Below are 23,651 nucleotides of genomic sequence, written 5' to 3'. Positions count from 1 at the left end.
CAGGGCGGACAGGTGTCCCAGCGGACAGGTGTCCCAGCGGACAGGTGTCCCAGTGGTTGCTGTAACTGAAAAACTTCATTTAATGTTTTAACTTTTTCTTATCATGAACCTTGATGAAGACGAGGAAGAAGAACTCAGGATGTGATGTTTTTATTTGTTTGTAAATATAATATTGGTTTGTCCTTTAAAACTGATGAAAGCTCAAACATACTCTTTAAATAAACTCGTTCATGATGACGGTCCTCCTCCAGAGACATCACCAGGTGAATAAAACCAACCAACCAGCTTGCAGCAGGTCACCTGAGCAGCAGGCGAGACACTTCAGGGTCCTTGGTTCGCTTTCATGGCCGACTGGCTGCCGTGACAGGTATCATGATGGAGCAGTTAAGGTGCCGTTACCAGTGGGCGTAACCGTTCCGCAGTGGGCGGAGCCTCACAAGTAGCCCTCCTTCCTGAACTGCTCGTGCAGGATGTCTCGGTACTCATCAAAGCCGCCGTCAATTCGTCGAACTTTCCCGCCTTCACACACCCACAGCTCCTTACACACCATCCGGATCAGACGTTCGTCGTGTGACACCAGGATGACTCCGCCCTGAAACACGTGACATCACACGGGTGAGAAGACACGTCTGAGAAGCACTAACACACAACAGATCAGCAGGGTGACACACTCACTTTGAACTTGGTGAGAGCTTTACCCAGAGCCTCGATGGTCTCCATGTCCAGGTGGTTCGTCGGCTCATCCAGGATGTAGAAGTTTGGACTGAAGGCAAAGAAACGACATCATCACCACCACCATCTTCTTCAACACCATCATCACAGCCACCATCATCATCATCATCACCACCATTATCTTCATCAACATCACAAACCATCACCATCATCATCATCACCATCATCATCACCACCACCACCACCATCATCATCATCACCACCATCATCTTCATCAACATCACAAACCATCACCATCATCATCATCACCACCATCATCATCATCACCACCATCATCACAACCACCACCATCATCATCATCACCACCATCATCATCACCACCATCATCTTCTTCATCAACACCATCATCTTCTTCATCAACACCATCATCTTCATCGTCATCTTTTATGGCCTTTCTACACTGTGTGATTTTTAGCGATCTTATAAGACCATTGCATGGCACACTATGAATCTAATCAATAAACTTCTAATAAACTTTGGTACGATGGCCAAGTGTGATGCGTGCACATTGTACGATGGCCATTTACTGAATCGCAGGCGACCACAGGTTACGTCGTACGTCAACATGTGAGGAGGAGGAGGACGTGGATGCAGGGTGACAGGTCGTAGCAGCTGTCACACTGAGTCAGTCATCCTAAATTTCTGACACCCCTCCATGGACCGCCACCTTACTGTGGTGGAGGGGTTTGAGTGCCCAGATGATCCTAGGAGCTATGTTGTCGGGGGCTTAATGCCCCCAGCAGGGTCTCCCAAGGCAAACAGGTCCTGGGTGATGGGCCAGACTAAGAGCGGTCCAAAAACCCCCTTATGAGGCAAGTAAAACCAAGGACCGTGACGTCGCCCGGTATGGCGCAGCCGGGGCCCCACCCTGGAGCCAGGCCCGGGTTGGGGCCCGAATGCGAGCGCCTGGTGGCCGGGCCTTTCCCCACGGGGCCCGGCCGGGCTTAGCCCGAAGCAGCGACGTGGGGCCGACCTCCCATGGGCCCACCACCGGTGGGAGGAACCGTAAGGGGCCGGTGCAGAGTGGATTGGGTGGCAGTCGAAGGCGGGGGCCTCGGCGACCTGATCACCGGACACAGAAACTGGCTCTGGGGACATGGAATGTCACCTCGCTGGGGGGGAAGGAGCCTGAGCTTGTGCGGGAGGCCGAGCGGTACCGACTAGATATAGTCGGGCTCGCCTCCACTCGCAGCTTGGGTTCTGGAACTCAACTCCTTGAGAGGGGTTGGACTCTCTTCTATTCTGGAGTTGCCCATGGTGAGAGGCGGCGGGCTGGTGTGGGCTTGCTTATAGCCCCACAGCTTAGCTGCCATGTGTTGGAGTTTTCCCCAGTATGTGAGAGGGTCGCCTCCCTGCGCCTCCGGGTTGGGGAGAGGTCTCTCACTGTGGTTTCGGCGTATGCGCCGAACAGCAGTGTAGAGTACTTGACCTTCTTACAGTCTCTGGGAGGGGTGCTGGATGGCACCCCAACCGGGGACTCTGTCATCTTGCTGGGTGACTTCAACGCCCACGTGGGCAGTGACAGTAACACCTGGAGAGGCGTGATTGGGAGGAACGGCCTCCCCGATCTGAACCCGAGTGGTGTTTTGTTATTGGACTTCTGTGCTGGGCATGGTTTGTCCATAACGAACACCATGTTCGAGCACAAGGTTGTCCATCGGTGCACCTGGCACCAGGACACCCTAGGCCGGAGGTCGATGATCGATTTTGTAATCGTGTCAGCCGACCTTCGACCTTGTGTTTTGGACACTCGGGTGAAGAGAGGGGCTGAGCTGTCAACTGATCACTACCTGGTGGTGAGTTGGATCCGTTGGCGGGGGAAGAGGCTGGACGGGCCCGGCAGGCCCAAACGTACTGTGCGGGTCTGCTGGGAGCGTTTGGCCGAACCCTCCGCTAGGGAGATCTTCAACTCCCACCTCCGGGAGAGCTTCACCCAGATTCCGAGGGGAGGCTGGAGACATTGAGTCGGAGTGGACTATGTTTTCCACCTCCATTGTTGATGCAGCTGTCCGAAGCTGCGGCCGCAAGGCCTCTGGTGCCTGTCGTGGCGGCAATCCCCGGACCCGGTGGTGGACACCGGAGGTCAGGGATGCCGTCAAGCTGAAGAAGGAGTCCTATCGGGCCTGGTTGGCTTGTGGGACTCCTGAAGCAGCTGATGGGTATCGGCAGGCCAAGCGTGCTGCAGCAAGGGCAGTTGTAGAGGCAAAAACTCGGGCCTGGGAGGAGTTCGGGGAGGCCATGGAGGAGGACTATCGGTCAGCCTCAAAGAGATTCTGGCAAACCGTCCGGCGCCTCAGGAGGGGGAAGCAGTACTCTGCCAACACTGTATTCAGTGGAGGTGGGGAGCTGTTGACCTCGACTGAGGGGGTGGTTGGACGGTGGAAAGAGTACTTTGAGGGCCTCCTCAATCCCACCAACACGCCTTCCATTATGGAAGCGGAGGCTGATGACTCAGTGGTGGACTCGTTCATCACCTGTGCTGAAGTTGCCGAGGTAGTCAAAAGCTCCCCGGCGGCAAGGCAACCGGGGGTGGATGAGATTCGCCCTGGGTACCTTAAGTCTCTGGATGTTGTGGGGCTGTCTTGGTTGACACGCCTCTGCAACATCGCGTGGCAATCGGGGGCAGTGCCGCTGGACTGGCAGACCGGGGTGGTGGTCCCTCTTTTTAAAAGGGGGACCGGAGGGTGTGCTCCAACTACAGGGGGATCACACTCCTCAGCCTCCCTGGGAAGGTCTACGCCAGGGTACTGGAGAGGAGAATTAGGCCTATAGTCGAACCTCGGATTAAGGAGGAGCAATGTGGTTTTCGTCCTGGCCGCGGAACACTGGACCAGCTCTATACCCTCCGCAGGGTGCTGGAGGGTTCATGGGAGTTCGCCCAACCAGTCCACATGTGTTTTGTGGACTTGGAGAAGGCGTTCGACCGTGTCCCTCGCGGCATCTTGTGGGAGGTGCTCTGGGAGTATGGGGTCCGTGGCCCTCTGCTGAGGGCCGTTAGGTCCCTGTATGGCCGGAGCAGGAGTTTGGTTCGTATTGCCGGCAGTAAGTCAGACCTGTTCCCAGTGCATGTTGGACTCCGGCAGGGCTGCCCTTTGTCACCGGTTCTGTTCATAATTTTTATGGACAGAATTTCTAGGCGCAGCGAGGGACCGGAGGGGATCTGGTTCGGGAACCATAGGATTTCATCTCTGCTTTTTGCAGATGATGTTGTCCTGTTGGCTTCATCGAGCCGGGACCTCCAGTGTGCACTGGGACGGTTTGCAGCCGAGTGTGAAGCGGCTGGGATGAGAATCAGCACCTCCAAGTCTGAGGCCATGGTTCTCGACCGGAAAAAGGTAGTCTGTCCTCTCTGGGTCGGAGGAGAGTTCCTGCCCCAAGTGGAGGAGTTTGTGTATCTCGGGGTCTCGTTCACGAGTGAGGGGAAAATGGAGCGGGAGATTGACAGACGGATCGGTGCAGCTTCCGCAGTAATGCGGTCGCTGTACCGGTCTGTTGTGGTGAAGAAGGAGCTGAGCCGGAAGGCGAAGCTCTCGATTTACCGGTCAATCTACGTTCCTACCCTCACCTATGGTCATGAGCTTTGGGTAGTGACCGAAAGAATGAGATCGCGAATACAGGCGGCCGAAATGAGTTTCCTTCGAAGGGTGGCTGGGCGCTCCCTTAGAGATAGGGTGAGAAGCTCAGTCCACCCGAGAGGAGCTCGGAGTAGAGCCGCTGCTCCTCCACATCGAGAGGAGCCAGCTGAGGTGGCTCGGGCATCTGGTTCGGATGCCTCCTGGACGCCTCCCTGGGGAGGTGTTCCGGGCATGTCCCACTGGGAGGAGGCCCCGGGGAAGACCCAGGACGCGGTGGAGAGACTATGTCTCTCGGCTGGCCTGGGAACGCCTCGGGATTCCCCCAGAGGAGCTGGAAGAAGTGTCTGGTGAGAGGGAAGTTTGGGTGTCCCTGCTTAGACTGCTGCCCCCGCGACCCGGCCCCGGATAAGCGGTAGAAGATGGATGGATGGATGGACGCTAGAATTTTATCTCAGCTTGTCTTTGGTCGCAAAACGCTGACAACAGCCGTCGTGGAACCTGTCTCACAGTGCGACGTAAGACCACCGATTTAGAGCCACGACCAAAGATATCCCCACGATTCTCCTACGATGCTCGTCTTTCATCTGCCGACAGCAAAATCGCACAGTGTAAACCGGGCATTATTTACCATGGCATGGTCATCTGTGCGAAGGCCACCCGGCTCTTTCTGTCCTCCTGACAGACTGGCCACCGGCCTTGTGGCCAGTTCTCCGGTGATTCCGTACCTCCTAGCTGGTGGCGGTACTCCTCCTCCGTCCGACCTGTGAAACAAAGCAGCAGCCAATCAGAGCTCATCATAGAGCTACACTCGTGGTTGCTGTAACAACTGTTGTGATAGTTACCAGGGAACTTGTTGAGCAGCAGCTCCACAGAGCAGACGTTCAGGTCCAGCTGGTCCACATGGTGCTGACTAAAGTAACCGATCTTCAGGTTCCTGATGACAGGTGAAAACAGCGCTCGGTCAGGTTAAAGGTCGCTGCTTCAATGTGAACAGACGCGACTGAGGTGTGGGTTTCCCACCTGTGAGCCTGTCTGACTCCGCCGACTGGCGTCAACTCGCCCATCAGCAGTTTGAGGACGGTGGTTTTACCCGGCCCCATTTCACCGACCTGCCATCAAACAACAGTCCACACAGTCCAGATCGTACACTATTGATTACCATCAGTATAGTGTATTCAGCTAATTGGTTCTGGGTGTGATAATACATACGATGCAGATTCGTGACTCAAGGTCAGCTGACAAGTTGAGTCCAGAGAAGAGTCGCTGGTCTGGAGAGTAGTAAAACTCTAGTTCATCTAACTGCAGGATGGAGGAGACAACTTCTCAAAGTGTCTGGAAACCTGAATGGACAAATCAGTGAAACAATCACTTTAAGACATCATTCTGATCTGAATCTGACGTTCAGTCAGGACCGACCCTTCTCACCTTAAAGTCACCTCAGTTTCTTTCTCGATGGGCTTCAGCTCAGGTCTGCAGGCGAAAACAACATTTACCTCAACAGCTGCACGCAGACAGAAGTACAGACTGGAGGTCACATGATCAAAAACACCAGTACTCACAGCCTCTCCAGCAGTTTGAGTTTACTCTGAACTTGAGCCGCTCTGTTGGCATTGTAGCGAAATCTGTCTATGAAAACCTGAAACGCCAAAGAACAAGTCAGCATGTAGCATACAGCAGTGGTCCAGTATGTGTCTGTGCTGCAGCAGTGGTACAGCATGTGTCTGTGCTGCAGCAGTGGTACCAGCATGAGTCTGTGCTGCAGCAGTGGTACCTGTATGGGTTGTCTGTACTGCAGCAGTGGTACCAGTATGTGTTGTCTGTACTGCAGCAGTGGTACCAGCATGAGTCTGTGCTGCAGCAGTGGTACCTGTATGGTTGTCTGTACTGCAGCAGTGGTACCAGTATGTGTTGTCTGTACTGCAGCAGTGGGTACCAGTATGTGTTGTCTGTACTGCAGCAGTGGTACCTGTATGTGTTGTCTGTACTGCAGCAGTGGTACCTGTATGTGTTGTCTGTACTGCAGCGTGGTACCAGCATGTGTTGTCTGTACTGCAGCAGTGGTACCTGTATGTGTTGTCTGTACTGCAGCAGTGGTACCTGTATGTGTTTGTCTGTACTGCAGCAGTGGTACCTGTATGTGTTGTCTGTACTGCAGCTGGGCCTCGTACTCCCTCTGCTGGTTCTTCAGTCTGTCTTCTTTGGTTTTAATGAAGTTTTCGTAGTCACCGCGGTAACTGTCGAGCCTCTGGGAGTGCAGATGGATAATGTCCGTTACCACAGCATTCAGGAAGTTTCTGTCGTGGAGACGACCAGATGGTGGACTGCCATGTCTGAAAGAGGTCATGTTTATCAGGCATTAGCTTGTGACGGCTTCAATTGTTTTGGATGGGAAATGCTGCATCTTGTCGCTCAGACCTGCAGGTAGTTCTCCAACCACAGGATGGCTCTGACATCCAACATGTTAGTCGGCTCTGAAACACAAAGACATCAGAACACCACCACAGTGCACAGTAGTTCTGCTCAAGCTCCTGCCATTCAGAGACTCACCATCGAGCAGCAGCAGGTCCGGCCTGATGACAAGAACAGAAAAGGATCAGCTGACCTGACGTGAACTTCCTGTCTGACATTAATGAAACAATCCGAGACTCACCGAGCAAACAGTGCTCTGGCCAGCGCCAGCCTCATCCTCCACCCTCCTGAGAACTCCCTGAACACAGAAACACACCTGCTCTCACTGCTGCCTTGAAACGAGGAATCATGTGACTGACAGGGGACTCACCTGGTGGCCTGCTGCTGCATTTTGGAAGAGAACCCAAGACCAGCCAAGATGACAGAGGCTCTGAATGGAAAGGACAAATCATGGATCATGAATGGACAGGACAATAAGATACAGCCCTGTTTTATCCGGTGTGTCTGGTCGCCGTAGTTACCGGGCAGGGGCTTTGTCGGCCTCAATCTCCTCCAGCTTGCTGTAGATGTCCGTCAGCCGGATGCTTTCCATCCCATCAGCCCTGAGACAGCAGCAGCGGCAGAGGTTAGACTCACAGCACCAGCGCTGTTACACTGTCACATGGCAGCAATGTCAGCGACATTAACGTGAAAGCTGGCCAGTGGGGGCACGTGTGGACCTCCGACCGACAGACGACTTACATTCCGTTGGCGATGCGAGCGTTCAGCTGCTTCTCCTCAGCCAGCAGCTCCTCTCGCAGCGTGTCGCTCTGCAGAACGCTCTGCAGCGCCACTGTGTCGTCTCCGGCCACTTCCTGTTCCACGTGCAGGATGGAGATGTGGGCCGGTACGCGAAGGTTACGGCTGGCCAGCATCTTTAACAGCGTCGTCTTCCCCAGTCCGTTACGACCAATCAGACCATACCGCCTCCCCCGTCGCCAGGGACAGCTCCGCCCCCTGCAGCAGGCATCTGAAGAGACGCCAAATGTGAACAAAGCCACTGAATCCTCCCTGCAGCGCCCCCTGCTGAGGGTTTAGTTGTCTTACCTCTCCCAAAGGACACATCAAAGTTGTCGATGCGGATGTCGTAGCTGCGTTCTTCCCGACCTGGTCGACTCGATTGTCCTTCTTACTGCTGGCCTGACTGGCCGACGCCTCCTCCAGGACTCTGAGACAACACAGGAGGACAGGAGAGGACAGGTGAACTGAGGACATGTGAACTGAGGACAGGTGAACTGAGGACAGGTGAGGACATGTGAACTGAGGACAGGTGAAACTGAGGACAGGTGAGGCCAGGTGAGGTGAGGACAGGTGAGGACAGGTGAAGTGAGGACAGGTGAGGCCAGGTGAAGTGAGGACAGGTGAAAGTCTCACAGTGGACTGGAGCCCTTCTGAGAATCCTTCTCGTTCCTGCGTTCATGTTTGGCTTTCAGCTTTGCTTCAGCTTTCTCCAACTTCTTGGCATCGACGGTCTGAACAGAAATGGAGGACATTTTTTAAGATGGACGCCCTGATGACGTCAGAGCTAACAGGCGAGGCGTGTCAATGATCACATACAGTGTTCTGAGGACGTTCTCATCATCCAGATCCCCTGAAGTCTTTGGCTGCAGAGTCTGAGGACACACAAACACACGGTGTGTGAATATAACAGCTGCCTGGGGGCTGGCAGACCATTGATCATCGATCATCATACCAGTGTCTGCAGAGATTTGAGAGAGCTGGACAGGAGCATCCAGCAGCACCTGCTTCTGAGCGCTGTGATGGTGGTTTCTGGAACACAGAGGGGACACACCATTACAGTCCAACTCACACACAGTACTGCTGATCAACAGGCGACAGCCAAACGTCCTCACAGCTTGAGTGTGTTGAACATCTGGAGACAGATGTCTCTGATGTCCTCCTCATTCTTGCTGTCCGCGGACACTTCCTGCAGGACTCCACCAATGGCATCGTACACCTCCTCACCATCCTCGAAATCTGCTCTGCTGCTGTCCAACACGCCTGCAACACACACACACACAGTAAAACACACACAGTAAAACACACACTGTAAAACACACACTGTAAAACACACACTGTAAAACACACACTGTAAAACACACACTGTAAAACACCGGCTGCCCTCACAGTTCATTTACAGGTGAGACGAGCAACCTGAACCTGTGGAACCTCCTGAGACCACAACCCTTCTTCTTTTCTATGCAGTGGTCTGCTGGAATAACAGAGAGGAAGAAGAAAACCTGGACTCGGTGCACTGTGTGGGTCAGAGGAGGGTGTCAGAACCGCCCTCAGCCCCTGTATGAGGAGCGGCAGCTCCCTCACAGTACTTGAACCATACACATTAACACTGATGGTGAGAACCCGCAGCGGTTCCCCTGCTGCTGTGTAACACATGATGTGAATCCTCAGAACATCTCACAGAACATCTCTCAGAACATCTCTCAGAACATCTCACAGAACATCTCTCAGAACATCAGAACATCTCTCAGAACATCTCACAGAACATCTCTCAGAACATCTCACAGAACATCTCACAGAACATCTCTCAGAACATCAGAACATCTCTCAGAACATCTCACAGAACATCTCTCAGAACATCTCACAGAACATCTCACAGAACATCTCACAGAACATCTCTCAGAACATCTATCAGAACATCTCACAGAACATCAGAACATCTCTCAGAACAACAGAACATCTCACAGAACATCTCTCAGAACACCTCGGAGTGGTTCTGTGGTCTCTGGGTTGTCTCCTGGGTCATTGTGCCCCGGTGCTTCTTGTTTTGCGGCTGTGGCTCCTTCGGTCTCCCTCCGGGGACCAGCGGGGTCTTATCTAACCTCTCCTCCGCCTCGCTCTGCCCCGGGTTCAGGTCCACCCGAGGAGCCCGGCCATGCCGTGCGAGCCGGCGTCCCTCCTCTGAGAGAAGCCTAGCTAGCTGGCTAGCTCAGCGGCTGAGGAGCCGCGGCAGTGTGGCCAGCGGGCGGGCTGGAGCCCGGTGTGTGCGGCTCCGCGGGCCGGCGGACAGCGGTCCCGGCCGTGCGGAGCCGGCGGCTCGGGCTCGGCCTCTCACCTGTGATGTAGTCGAAAAGCTCCGAGTCGATCTCAGGAAACTCGCTCTTCAGGATGTCCACGTACGTCGCCATGATACCCGGCCCTGGACACCGCAGCAGTGCGCATGCCTCGACATGCGACAGCGCGGTGCATTCTGGGAGGATGACGCTTGAGCTGACGTCAGAAAACGAAACAACGGTGACAAAGGCTCATAATCTACATATAAATACTTAAATGATGTGAAACACATTATCTCGCTTCTGTTGGACCTTTGTGTTCTGGAGTAAATACTCCTTTATATTTAATATGAACCAGGACACAGACCAGCTCCTCAGGGTCCGCTTACTGCAGAGTGTAACGTTAGAAAGACTCTTACTGAGTAAACTGAATATTCAGTAGCTGGATTGTTTTATCTCGTTTACCCACGTTTTACTGTGAACAGGGAAACTTCACGCGGTCTGGACTCACTCCTTGTTGTTTTGACCTAAGTTCAGAATCAGAATCAGGATCAGAGTCAGAGTCAGAATCAGAATCAGAATCAGGATCAGGATCAGGATCAGAGTCAGGATCAGAGTCAGAGTCAGAGTCAGAGTCAGAGTCAGAATCAGGATCAGGATCAGAGTCAGAATCAGGATCAGGATCAGGATCAGGATCAGGATCAGGATCAGAGTCAGAGTCAGAGTCAGAGTCAGAGTCTGATCAGGATCAGGATCAGTCAGAATCAGAATCAGTCAGAATCAGGATCAGAATCAGTCAGAATCAGGATCAGGATCAGGATCAGAGTCAGAGTCAGAGTCAGAATCAGAATCAGAATCAGAATCAGGATCAGAATCAGAATCAGAATCAGAATCAGGATCAGGATCAGAATCAGTCAGAATCAGGATCAGGATCAGGATCAGAATCAGTCAGAATCAGGATCAGAATCAGAATCAGAATCAGGATCAGGATCAGAATCAGAATCAGGATCAGGATCAGGATCAGGATCAGAATCAGGATCAGTCAGAATCAGGATCAGGATCAGGATCAGAGTCAGAATCAGAATCAGGATCAGGATCAGAATCAGAGTATATGATCAATGTGATGCATGCCTGTGTATGCAGCTGGTTCTGGCATGGACTGAATTTAAATGCTATGAACACACAGGTGGATGTGTGCAGGTAAATCCAGTGTAGGTGAACTATGAACATCTTTCATGCTCGTGCTGTCACGTGACTCCTCCTTTTGTGTGTCTGTTTCTGTGTCCACATGTGCACAGACAACAGCATGCAGTCACATTCTGCACATTACACCCAGTCACTCACTGTTTTTTATTTATAACATTTACAATTCACAACAACAAATAAAACAGACAACACATAAACAAAGCAGAGTTACAGCAATATTACATTTTTCAATCAGTGCAAGTTTTGAATCATTTCTTATCAGTTTAAGTTTATTGATGGAGGCTGAATATGTTTTCAAACCTGTTACTTTAAAGTTATAGAAAGAGGGCCCTTTGTTATTGCACTTCACTTTGTGTAGATAATATTAGGATTATAATTAGGTTTACAGTATAAACCTCATCTTCAGTAAATATGAGCATAATAATAATAAGTCCAGCATCTTTACCCAACATTCGTCTCAGATACTGTTGTGAATCTGACCAAAAGACGTTAACATGAAACATTCCACAAAGACATGCTCCATACTTCCCCTCAGCCTGACAACAGGAGCACTGGTTAGATATATGTGGGAGAAAACGACATAAGTAACCTTTAACATCGATTGTAATTATGTATCTATAAGTAAGAAGATTGAGGTCCAGTGTTTTACTGACAGATACCACCTGTTCTTATAGGGTTTGTATTTCTAATATATTTGTTTGTGCATTTCTTATGGACTAGATTTATACTTCAGTTTGGGCTAAAGCTGTGATACTAAGAGGGACTGACTTCTTAACCATTCAAACTCTTTTTGAGGTGCTTGTTCCAGAAACTCGTCTAATCATGGTTCACAGTGTTTACATTTTCATTACACCAGTTCTGTAAAGTTAAAGATCTGCCTCTAATTAAATGTTATTCCATAGAACACAGTGTTTATATAACAAAGACCAGCACTGAAACCTGCTGGTGGAAGTTAGTTTAACCCTTAAAGGGACAGCTAGAAGGATCTTATTGAAAACGTCATTTGGGAAGAAGCTGTTCTGGTTTCGAGTCTTTTCATCAGTTGATTGTGAGTACCTGGATGGATGTGGTGACAGTTGGTTGTGAGTACCTGGATGGATGTGACAGTTGGTTGTGAGTACCTGGATGGATGTGACAGTTGGTTGTGAGTACCTGGATGTGGTGACGGTTGGTTGTGAGTACCTGGATGGATGTGGTAACGGTTGGTTGTGAGTACCTGGATGGATGTGACAGTTGGTTGTGAGTACCTGGATGGATGTGACAGTTGGTTGTGAGTACCTGGATGGATGTGACAGTTGGTTGTGAGTACCTGGATGGATGTGGTAACGGTTGGTTGTGAGTACCTGGATGTGGTGACGGTTGGTTGTGAGTACCTGGATGGATGTGACAGTTGGTTGTGAGTACCTGGATGGATGTGACGGTTGGTTGTGAGTACCTGGATGGATGTGACAGTTGGTTGTGAGTACCTGGATGTGGTGAAGGTCCCTGTGTGGGCAGCAGGAACTCGCAGTGGCCCCTCAGGCTCAGCTCCTGCAGTATTACACCAGGCGTGCTGTCCGGCTCTCAGCGCCGCAGTGCGCATGCTCACCTCTGGACTTTAGGGTGGGAGTTAGCCGTTAGCACCAACAGCTAACAGCCGGAGTGTGTAATGGCGGCCTCGGTGTTGCTGGGGTCTGCGGACCTCCCCGGACTCAACTTCACGGTCGGAGGCGGCAGCGGCACCGGGAATGCTTTACCTGGAAACACTAACGGTCTAGGACCGGCGGGCCCGGCCTCCTGGAACCGTTCTTTGGACCGGGCGCTGGACGAAGCCTCGGCTACTGGGTGCCTGAACCTCAGCGGCAGGAAGCTGAAGGAGTTTCCCCGGAGCGCCGCTAACCACGATCTGACGGACACCACCCGGGCCGGTGAGTGAGCCGGTGCCCCCCAAACCAGAGACCGGCCGGTGTTTCGGGGCCGGTGAGAGGAACTTAGGCGGAGTTTTTCTGGAGTTGGCGGCTTGGAAAGTTGTGTTCCAACTTTGCGGCTGCGTGAGGCGCGGATGAGGGAGCGGCAGGCCGGTGTTATGACTGACTCCTGCCTGACCCTGCAGGCTGCACTCATGGTGTTTCAGCGCTACACAACACGCACACAGCATCACACAACTTTTCAGCACGGCGGCACTAAGGTCCCCGTGGACGTAGCGAGCGTCTGGACCCGTGGGAGTCCTGCCGCGCCTTGCCCGAACCCCAAGCTAAAGCTAACTTAAGCTAGTTAGCAGCGGTTAACCCGGGGCTGGTACCCGGTGAACCAGTTCCACCGTGTGCGGGCTGCACGCGGCCGGTCCGCGGGGTGGAGTGGGGCTGAGGTGGAGGGACACAGGATTTCAGGGGTCACGGTTTCAGACGGTACACCTGTAACTTTAGTGCAGCCAGCTAGCGTGCTAACAGGCGCAGACTGTCTGCGGAGGTAAACACCACAGCGCTGCGACCGGGTTCTGTGAATAACCAGTGCGAGAACTAACGGAACCGACTCCTAGGGGGGGTTTGGGTCATTATCCGGGCCGGAGCTCTGGAGCCTCAGCCCGGGTGCACACACACCTCAGCGGCTTTGTTTTGTTTTAACGCCCGTCACCAGATTAGAGAACGAACTGCTCCGCCCCGCCGAGACCGCCGGGAGCACAAAACAAACGGATCAATCAGCAGCGTGTGATCGATTAACTGTTTAATGTCATCTCAGCGATAATCACCATCAGATGTAATGATGGACAGACTGTGTTATTTGGAGCCACTCACAGTCCACGGTCTGATCAGAAACTGAGAACATGGTTCAGCTTCATCGCCAACAACAACACACACACACACACACCAACAACAACAACACACACACACACACACACACCAACAACACACACACACACACACCAACAACAACACACACACACACCAACACACACACACACACACACACACCAACAACAACACACACACACACACACACACAACACACACACACACACACACACACCACAACAACAACACACACACACACAACAACACACACACACACACACACACACCACAACAACACACACACACACCAACACAACACACCACACAACACACACACACACCAACAACAACACACACACACACCAACAACAACAACACACACCAACAACAACACACCACACACACACCACAACAACACACCACACACACACACCACAACAACACACACACACACACACCAACAACACACACACACACAACAACACACACCACACACACACACACACCAACAATAACACACACACACACCAACAACACACACACATACACACACACACACACACACCAACAACAACACACACACACACACACACCCCGGCAGGCTGCAGCAGGACGTGGTCACTTCAGGACACTGTGATGATGGATACATGAGCATCACAGGCGGTTTTAAAACAGGAAGTAGTTATCACCATGGTGATGTGTACTTCCTGACTGCCAGGTGCTGCTGAGATAAATATAGAAGCTGTGTGTGTGTCTGTGTGTGTGAACCAGATGCAGCACAGATCTAAACTGTATTAACTGGTTGTCGTCTGTTACAACATGTTGTGTTGTTGATACTGATCAGCTGATCGTCAGGCCCTTCCTCAGTCTGCCATGTGTTGTCATGGTAGAGGCTTCTGTGTGATGGGAGGTCAGAAACAGGAAGTGAATGTGGTTCATCCTGTTGGAAGTGGAGCAGCAGAACCCAGCTGTCTGACATATATAAATAGTTCATGTCATCAGCCACACAGCAGAACAACAGAGCTTTGCTGTTCTCACTCTTCAGTGGTCCATGTTGTCTCAGCAGCTCAGTCATGTGACAGCTCCGCCCGTGTGCAGAGGACTGGGGGTTAGAAAGACAAAATCATTTGCCTGAGTTCGACATAATTTAGCAGGGTGAAGCAGAAATCCTGGAGCTCACAACGTAAACTCTGTGTGTTCAGATCTGTCTCGTAACCGTCTGTCGGACCTTCCTCTGGAGGTGTGTCTGTTTGTGTCTCTGGAGAGTCTGAACCTGTACCAGAACTGCCTGAGGTCCCTGCCTGAAGGTCTGCTGAACCTACAGGCCCTCACCTATCTGAACCTAAGGTAACACACACACACACTCTCACACACACACGCAGTCTGAAGCCAGTCTGACCATGCTGAACCCCACAGCCGGAACCAGTTGTCGGTCCTCCCTGTGGTCGTCTGCAGCCTCCCTCTGAAGGTCCTGATCGCCTGCAACAACAAACTGGTTTCTCTGCCAGAAGAACTTGGACAGCTGAGACACCTCACTGAGCTGGTCAGTGTGTTGACACTGTTATTGATGGACTTATCAGCTGTGGTATTGAACCTGGTATTGATCGCTGCAGGATGTGAGCTGTAATGAGATCCAGGCGTTACCATCTCAGGTGGGTCAGCTGGAGGCTCTCAGAGATCTGAACATCAGGAGGAACCACCTGGTCACTCTGCCTCCAGGTACACACACGCTATGACTCACACAGCTGCACCCGCTGGTGCTGTGTGTTTAACCGCTTGTTTGCCTTGCTCAGAGTTGGCAGACCTTCCTCTGGTGCGTCTGGATTTCTCCTGTAACAAAGTGACGTGCATCCCCGTCTGTTACCGTCGGCTGGCGCAGCTACAGGCCATCGTCCTTGACAACAACCCTCTGCAGACCCCGCCTGCACAGGTACACACAGGAAGTGACGTCACTGGTGTCCTGCTGAATGTGTCAGATGTGACTGTGTGTGTGTTCTGTGCAGATCTGCATCAAAGGAAAGGTACATATATTCAAGTATCTGAACATGGAGGCCAGCAAGACGACGCCTGACCTTCCTGACTACGACAGGCGACCTCTGACCTCCTGGTCTGAACCTGCCACTCACAATGCACACACACACACACACACACACACACACACACAGCTGGTGTATTACCTCATCAGCAGCCTCACGTTCTGCAGGCCCTTCAGATCAAAGCTGACTGTGTCTCTGCTCTGTCAGTGTGGACGAGCTGTATCCGAGCCGACCGTACGGAGCGCTGGACTCTGGCTTCAACAGTGTTGACAGTGGAGACAAGAGATGGTTGGGGAACGAGGTCAGACACACACACACACACACACACACACACACTCACACTCCTGTTAAATTGGACACAGCTGTACTTCCTTTGTGTGCAGCCTTCAGATGAGCTGTCAGAGCTGCCACAGAGAGTGGCCGAGATCAGCAGAGAGCCGAGACAGCGAGGAGGAGGAGGAGGAGCGGCACTCGCTAACGGAACATGTGAGTCTTACATCGGCTTAAATGTGGTCCAGGAGTTGCAGGCATGTAGATGTAGCTGTGCCTCTAAACATACTGAGGCGCTGCAGCTTCAGCTCTGTGTTCTGTGTACAGATGTGGAGTTGGAGCAGATCGACTTCATTGACAGCTGTGTGGGGGAGGAGGAGGAGGAGGAGGGGAGGAGTCGAGGGAGAGGAGACAGCAGCAGTCTCAGCTCTCAGTTTATGGCCTACATCGAGAGGCGCATCACCAGAGAGGTAGGAGCTCTGCGTACAGATGAGACACCTGCTGACCAATGACACGACGCCGTTCAGTGACTTCACTGCCTGCTCCACTTCCTGCTTCACAGCATGTATTTTGAAACGTCGCTGATTTCCTGTCTCTGTCTTTAGGGCTCTCCTGTAAAAAGCAGTTTGTCCCGGACAGAAGACGCAAGAAAACACAACAGGTACAGAAAACAGTTCAGTCTGTGTGAACTGAGACCATGTCTGTCCTCTGACTTCCTGTCTTCACTTCCTGTCTGGCAGGAGTGTGGTCGACGGCATCACGGCCCCCTCTGTCTCCCAAAGTCAGGTAACGTGTCCATCTGATAGAAAGCTGAGAGACCGCCGCCTCAGGACTGACTGTCTGTCCCTGTCCACCTGTGTGTCTCAGAGAGGGGGAGGCGTGGAGAGGATGAGGAGGGAGGCTCAGCTCGCTGCTCAGAGGTACGATGAGGAGAGACACAAGACCCGCCCTCTGCACAGAGACGTCGCCACCACCTACTCCAAGGTATGACCAGTCCCCCAGTCCCCGACGGTGTCTCGGTGTTCCATCACGTTGACTCTTGGTCTGTTTTTCAGCACAAAGCGGCTCTGAGTCCAAAGTCCAGTCCAGACTCTGAGGTGAGGCTCTGACAGCTTCTGTTCTCTTTAGATCAGAGAATCAACAGAACCGTTTGTGTTTTAGCCCCGCCCCCTCCTTTTAGACCGCCCTCCCATCTCCACCTGTTTACGTCACGTCTGTGTGTCTTTGTTAATGTGTGTGTGGGATGTTTGTGTGTTCAGAATGTCTACCCCTCCAGACGCTCCACCCACACAGATGACTCCGCCCTCTTTATGGTAAGAACTGGCCACACCCCCAAAAGTGTATTTCCTAAACAAAAGCAGAAATTGGTCAGATTTATGTTTCATCAGGACACAGTTACAGTCTGAAACAGATTCATGTCATGCTCCTTCTCATCTGGCATTAGCTTTAGCATTAGCAGCTGTCATGTAAAGGATGTTTCATCCTCTGGAAGCTAGCCGGTGTGTCCGCGTCACTCATTTGACACAAATCTGACTGATGGATGCCCCTCTACCTCTGTACACCTGCATGTGACATCACCATTTCCTGGGTAACCACTGCAGCATGAACACCCATCACCCCCTTTCATTTAAGCCCCGCCCCTGAGTCCTCCTGTCTTCAGCCTCTCCTGTCGCCTCACTGCAGGCGTGATGTGTTTTCATGTGTGAGCCAGCAGCATGTTTACTGCAGCTGGGTTGTGTCATGGTGTCAGGTTTCTGTGTGTTCTTCCCTCTGCTTGACTGAGCAGGTCACAGCGGTGTGTTTGGACTTTAAGTTAAATCACATGTAAAGTCAATCCTTTTTAACTCTTTCTTTTCCTTCCTCTTCCATCTGTCCATCCTTCATATTTACTTTTACACACACAGTGTCAGTCTGATGTCAGTTGTAACATGTTGATGAACATTTAAAAACAGGTGTCACCAGTCTCCCTGTAACGGCTGCAGTTCCACCCTCAGACCACTAGTCTGACAGTTATGTCTGTCTGTTCTCTTTGCCCATCCTTCTGCTGTTTGGGTGTTTGTCTCTGTGTCCTCTGTCTGTAGACGGCTGCTGCTCTCACACCTCTCATAGCGCCTCCTCCTGGGTGCTGCAGGTACTGCATGCAGCTGCTCTGTCAGACGTCCTCCTGCTGCCTCCCTTTCAGACGGGTCTGTTTGTGTCAGTTTGTGGGACAATTGGAACCTCCATTCCCAGATCACGTTATTTATCGTTATTTATCGTTATTTATCATTATTTATCGTTATTTATCATTATTTATCGTTATTTATCGTTATTTATCATCCACCAGTGGAAACAGCCAGTGAATCTTTGGGGTGCATCTGAACCCTTTGAAATCTGTGTTTCTGAGCCCCACAAACACTAAGACAACAGCTCACCAGCTCAACACCCCTGCAGCAGACCCTGAGCATTGACAAGCTCTGTGTAGCTGGTCATTGGTCAGGTTGGAGCAGTCTGGACCTGGAGGGTTCACTGCCTCAGGTCTTACAGTTTACAGCTTGTCATCAGACACAAGGGTTTCCAGACACATTCTCATAACAAAGGAGACATGTTCAGACCCATCTGTTACTTATGGTTAGATTGGCATGATGACACTACCTCCATCATAAATCCATACATGCACCCGGTGCAGGTTTGAGCACAGAGAACTCTGTGATGACGGCGTCAGCTGTGTGTAACGTGTCGTGTGTTGTGTGTCAGCAGGGCGAGGACCGAGCCGCTCTGTCTCCCACAGGTAAGCCTGTCAGCCATGATCATGGTAACACTGTGTCAGACACACCCTGACTCTACCCGCTCTCTTACAGCCAATCAGTCACCTTCTTACCCTGGTCCAGTGGGCGTGGCCTCCTGTCGTGCAGCCAGTGTGAGACCAGAGAGCTTCCTGTATCGCCTTGGCCAGAAGGAGGAGAAGAGGAAAGGTGAGCTGCCGCTCTGTAATGAAAAAGCCTCCATCTTTGTGACGAACCTGTCTGACGGCTCGTCCCTCTCTGTCCTCCAGCTGACACTGTCGCTGCTCCTCAGAGCCAGGAGGAGGCACCATCTGCGCCTCCTCTGGTTGGACAAGATGCTGAGCTGGTGGAGCAGCTGAGGAAGGTTAGTGCCTCCACCTGGACACGCCTGTGATGCTCCGATTGGCTGCACTGGCTGACTCCGTGTCTCTGTCTAGAACATAGAGGCTCGTCTCAAGGTGTCGTTGCCCAGTGACCTGGCCGCAGCTCTGACGGACGGGGTGGTGCTCTGTCATCTGGCCAATCACGTGAGGCCACGGTCCGTCCCCAGCATCCACGTCCCCTCCCCTGCCGTGGTGAGTGACTGACCAGACAGCCTGTTGAGGTCTGTGTTCACCTCAGTAACCTTCTGCCCGCTCTGCAGCCTAAACTCACCATGGCCAAATGTCGGCGCAACGTGGAGAACTTCCTGGAGGCGTGCCGCAGGATTGGAGTGCCACAGGTAAGATGGTCAGGTGATGACCTGACTCTGGGCTGAGTGACACGCTGGGTGAGGTCATAGCTGAAGGAGGCCCGTGTGGGGGGGGGGTACAGTGTGGGTGGAGGTCAGAATGGAGGTCAGTGTGGGTGGAGGTCAGAATGGGGGGGGGGTCAGACGGTGGAGGTCAATGTCGGTGGCGGAGGTCTGGGTGGGTGGAGGTCAGTGTGGGTGGGTGAAGGTCAGAATGGAGGTCAGTGTGGGTGGAGGAGGTCAGAATAGGTGGAAGTCAGTGTGGGAGGAGTTCAGTGTAGGTGGGTGGTCAGAATGGAGGGCGGTGTGGGTGGAGGTCAGAATGGAGGTCAGTGTGAGTGGGTGGAGGTCAGAATGGGTGGGTGGTGGTCAGTGTGGGTGGAGGTCAGTGTGAGTGGGTGGAGGTCGGCCTCTTCTTGTACTAACAGTCTCTTTTTGTCTCTCTGTCATTCCGCCTGTCATTAATCCTCTTTATATTGCGCCTGTCTCGCTCTGTGTCCATGGTCCTCCCTCACCGTGTCCATGGTCCTCCCTCACCGTGTCCATGGTCCTCCCTCACCCCGTCCATGGGCCTCCCTCACCCCTGGTCCTCCCTCACCCCGTCCATGCTCCTCCCTCACCCCGTCCATGGTCCTCCCTCACTGTGTCCATGCTCCTCCCTCACCCTGTCCATGCTCCTCCCTCACCCCGTCCATGCTCCTCCCTCACCCTGTCCATGCTCCTCCCTCACCCCGTCCATGCTCCTCCCTCACCCCGTCCATGCTCCTCCCTCACCCCGTCCATGGTCCTCCCTCACCCCGTCCATGCTCCTCCCTCACCCCGTCCATGGGCCTCCCTCACCCCGTCCATGGGCCTCCCTCGTCCATGGGCCTCCCTCACCCCGTCCATGCTCCTCCCTCACCCTGTCCATGGGCCTCCCTCACCCCGTCCATGGGCCTCCCTCGTCCATGGGCCTCCCTCACCCCGTCCATGCTCCTCCCTCACCCTGTCCATGCTCCTCCCTCACCCCGTCCATGCTCCTCCCTCACCCTGTCCATGGGCCTCCCTCACCCCGTCCATGCTCCTCCCTCACCCTGTCCATGGGCCTCCCTCACCGTGTCCATTATCACACACACACAGGACCGTCTCTGTTCAGTGGGCGAGGTGCTGGACCCAAAGGGAGGCGGGGTTTATAGAACGGTCTCTGTGCTGCTCTCGTTGGCCCCGCCCCTGGTCAGCCGCTCTCCTCAGGTCCAGCTGGCCGGCTTTGCCCTCTTTTACCTGTCCATCATGTCGGTGCTGTGCGCCCTCTACGTACACCTGGCACCACACGTCTGATCCACACCCAGCTGCTCTGATTGGCTCTTCAGATGGCGTCCCAGTCCTGTAGTAAAACCCATTTAAAGTAGGCCAGTGTTGATGTAGGTCTGTTAGTCTGAACTGAGGGTGGAGCTGTAGCTTCATCAGGTCAGCGGTCCCTCCAGCAGGCTCCTCGGCTCTCAGAACAGGAAGTGAACTCTGCGAGGTGTGGGCTCTGTGGCAGAGCGTCAGGCGAGACCTGAGACCTGAGACCTGACCAAACACATGTAAACACACGCCTGTGAAGGCGGAGGGTCACATGACCCCCAGCTGACCTGCCGTCCCTGTGCCTTATGTTTGGGAGTGTTTTTACTGTTTGTAGCATCACTAGTGCCCCCAGTGTTCAGAGCCCCTCCCTGCTGTACATGAGGTTCTGGTTCGTGCAGTGGACCCACAGACTCTGACCTGGTTCCTTCTGTAGGTTTTATAAGATGAAGAATGAGGATGATGAGGATGAATAAAGTGAACAGCAGTCACATGACTCCTCTCTCTCTCCCTCCCTTTCCTCCATCTTCACTTTTTTCTGTTGCTGCTCCTTGTTTTTAATCCTTTCTGTTGCCATGGTTACAGCTTTTTGTTTTTATTTACCATCTGTTCTCCCCCCGCCCCGCCCCATGTGTCTTCTTCATGGTGTCTGTGCAGAGTCAGTTGTGTCTCCCTCTTCACATCCTGGAGGAGCAAGGGCTCCCCCAGGTGGCCGGAACTGTCAGCGCACTGCTAGACCTGGCCCCGCCCCGCCACACCTCCACCAGCACATCATCCGCTGCACCCGGACCCTCCGTCACCATGTAGACAGCGCTGCCGGCGCCAGACCGCCTGTGACGCTGCAGTCGGTTTCATTATAAATGCTACATGTTGGTCACAGCCAATCACAGCTCGCCTTCTGTCACGACCTGCATGACATCACCAGGACCCGTAAACACAGCCGACACCTGGAAGCTGCCGAGAAAAGTCAGCGTGATGAAGCCGGTGAAAAGCTGTTTAAATTCAAGCTAAAGTTTAAACGTAACTTATTCTGTTTTTAAGTTTTATTCCTTGAAGAACATATTTTAAAGTGGACAAGTTTAACATTATTTATGAAACATTGAACCTAAAAGCTGCGCTGACTGACCGCCGCTGACTTTTCTCATGTCGCTGGCAGCTTCCATGAGTCCTGGCAGCTTGTGTGGAGCTGATGTTAGTCTGGAGGAGCTGATGGAGACAGATCAGCGGCTCCACCCTCCGGTGGAGTCACTCTAATGTTTCAGACAAACGACCTGAGTCGATAACACACTGATGACCTGACGTCCCTGCAGGTGCAGCCAGTCTGCAGGTGGCTGAACATGGGTTATTTAATGTGAGTGGTGAGGAGCCCACTGACTCCTACAGCAGCTCAGACAGCTCCAACCAGCTCCGCCTGGTTATAGGTGGTGGTTCCTGCTAACTGTTCCATGAAGCAACACTAACCTGGGTCAGTGCTGGCTTAGGCTGAGGTTACAGAGGGGGTGGTGTGGGGTACTGATCCAGCACAGCTGGCTCCAAACACTAGATCAGTTTGAACTTGTACTTCGTTCGGCTGCAGCGCTGCTGTTTGTAGGTAAAGCTGATACTTCCTGTCGGAGCTCAAACAGCAGGCTGCTAACAGACAGCATGAGGTGAAGCATGGAGCCAGCCAAACCTCTGCTGCTGTGTCTGACGGCCATGTTGATCTCTGATGTGGACTCATGCTAACAGGTGTGCAGGATGCTAATGCTGAACCTGTCATGGGTTCCTAGGTCTCCATCAGATCCACAGGCGACCCGTCAGTTTCACTACATGTGACCCGCCGCGTCAGGCCGGTCGATCACCTGATCCTCCACACAGGCTCAGGGGGGAGGGGGAGGGGGGGCAGGTAAAGCCCCTGCTGTGAATAAAGGAGGGGGGTCAGGTGGCCTCTGTTGCATGCTGGGATATTTTTCATGTTGAAAACGCGACCTGACGCCTTCTGATGACTCTCAGCTGTTTGTGTATAGATATACTCTGTATATATACATATAGATGAACTCTGTATGTGACTGACATGTTGCCATGACGACAGCTGTGTTTAAAGCGGTCCAGCCCAGCTGGAGTGCTGTGTCCCACGGTGAACACACGGTGAGGCTGTCCGCCCGGAGAGGGAGCAGCCCGGCTTCTCCTGTCGGCTGATCTTTGTTTTTGCATGTTGAATGAGGCTCACACTACACCCGCTGATGTCAGCATGGCTGCCGGCCACTAGCGGGCAGAGTTCCTGCCTCACCTGCAGCAGCAGAGCCCCAGCGTCGGCCTCAAACGCTGCTCTGCCCTAAATTCAAACTCCATCAGCTCCTCCAATCAGAGACCGAAGAGTCGGGCAGGAGAACCTGTCAGGCCCTGCAGGGGGCGCTGTGATTGACAGGTGAGCTGGGTGGTCAGGCGCTCAGCTCGGAGGCTCCAGACCTGGACTGAGGACCACGTGACTCCTGTAAAGATTCCTGTTTTTCTGCTTGGTGTGGTTCTCCTGGTGGCAGCGGGTCATGTGACGTTTAAAGGACATTCCGCTGAAAGGACGAACCCACACTTTTTTAGTTTGACCTTTTCACCTGTTTCACTTTTGCTGAAAACTGTAAAAAGATTTGAACATGTCTGTATGAAGAGTTTAAGTCATTAAATAAATATTTTAATTTGAGTCGGAGTTTGGACCATCGCAGCATCGTGTGGACAGAACACTGGACATGAAGCATGGACATGAAGCGGCTCATGTGTCGTTGATTCTCAACAAACGTTATGAATGAA

The 23,651-nt window shown here is 52.7% G+C and overlaps 2 protein-coding genes and 1 pseudogene across 6 annotated transcripts; 2 read left to right on the top strand and 1 right to left on the bottom strand.

The window, feature by feature from the left end:
• Positions 1-134: 134 nt before the first annotated feature.
• On the bottom strand, positions 135-9,948 carry LOC114445301 (ATP-binding cassette sub-family F member 3-like; annotated as a pseudogene).
• Positions 9,949-12,559: 2,611 nt separating this feature from the next.
• LOC114445276 (leucine-rich repeat and calponin homology domain-containing protein 3-like) lies at positions 12,560-23,550 on the top strand. 5 transcript variants are annotated; one of them, XM_028420239.1, is made up of 20 exons: positions 12,560-12,879; positions 14,946-15,090; positions 15,160-15,286; positions 15,357-15,462; positions 15,537-15,673; positions 15,747-15,850; positions 15,987-16,080; positions 16,163-16,265; positions 16,377-16,519; positions 16,655-16,710; positions 16,790-16,835; positions 16,917-17,033; positions 17,105-17,146; positions 17,309-17,362; positions 18,789-18,819; positions 18,890-19,003; positions 19,084-19,178; positions 19,252-19,389; positions 19,458-19,535; positions 21,525-23,550. In XM_028420239.1, the coding sequence occupies exons 1-20, from the start codon at positions 12,621-12,623 to the stop codon at positions 21,672-21,674; spliced, it is 2,139 nt and encodes a 712-aa protein (XP_028276040.1). In that variant the 5' UTR covers positions 12,560-12,620; the 3' UTR covers positions 21,675-23,550. The 5 variants fall into 5 exon arrangements, with proteins under 5 accessions (XP_028276040.1, XP_028276039.1, XP_028276043.1 ...); XM_028420238.1 differs by having other exon boundaries at positions 18,786-18,819; XM_028420243.1 differs by lacking the exon at positions 12,560-12,879 and adding an exon at positions 14,766-14,851 and having other exon boundaries at positions 18,786-18,819.
• On the top strand, positions 19,817-21,515 carry LOC114445290 (vegetative cell wall protein gp1-like). Its single transcript, XM_028420260.1, has one exon. The coding sequence runs from the start codon at positions 20,067-20,069 to the stop codon at positions 20,859-20,861; it is 795 nt and encodes a 264-aa protein (XP_028276061.1). The 5' UTR covers positions 19,817-20,066; the 3' UTR covers positions 20,862-21,515.
• Positions 23,551-23,651: the final 101 nt, after the last annotated feature.

This window comes from Parambassis ranga, chromosome 13 (assembly GCF_900634625.1).
Source record: "Parambassis ranga chromosome 13, fParRan2.1, whole genome shotgun sequence".
Classification (NCBI taxonomy): domain Eukaryota; kingdom Metazoa; phylum Chordata; class Actinopteri; family Ambassidae; genus Parambassis; species Parambassis ranga.
The sequence above is the reverse complement of the archived record's forward strand: the minus strand, read 5'-3'. Positions and strand labels throughout refer to the sequence as shown.

What these genes read in the sequence shown, in the direction of transcription:
- LOC114445290 (XM_028420260.1), top strand. Translation starts at nt 20,067, where the DNA reads ATGGTCCTCCCTCACCGTGTCCATGGTCCTCCCTCACCCCGTCCATGG.
- LOC114445276 (XM_028420238.1), top strand. Translation starts at nt 12,621, where the DNA reads ATGGCGGCCTCGGTGTTGCTGGGGTCTGCGGACCTCCCCGGACTCAAC. An exon ending in ATGACTCCGCCCTCTTTATG is followed by an intron (nt 17,363 to 18,785) that starts GTAAGAACTGGC and finishes GTTGTGTGTCAG; the next exon opens with CAGGGCGAGGACCGAGCCGC. An exon ending in GCAGGATTGGAGTGCCACAG is followed by an intron (nt 19,536 to 21,524) that starts GTAAGATGGTCA and finishes GTGTCTGTGCAG; the next exon opens with AGTCAGTTGTGTCTCCCTCT.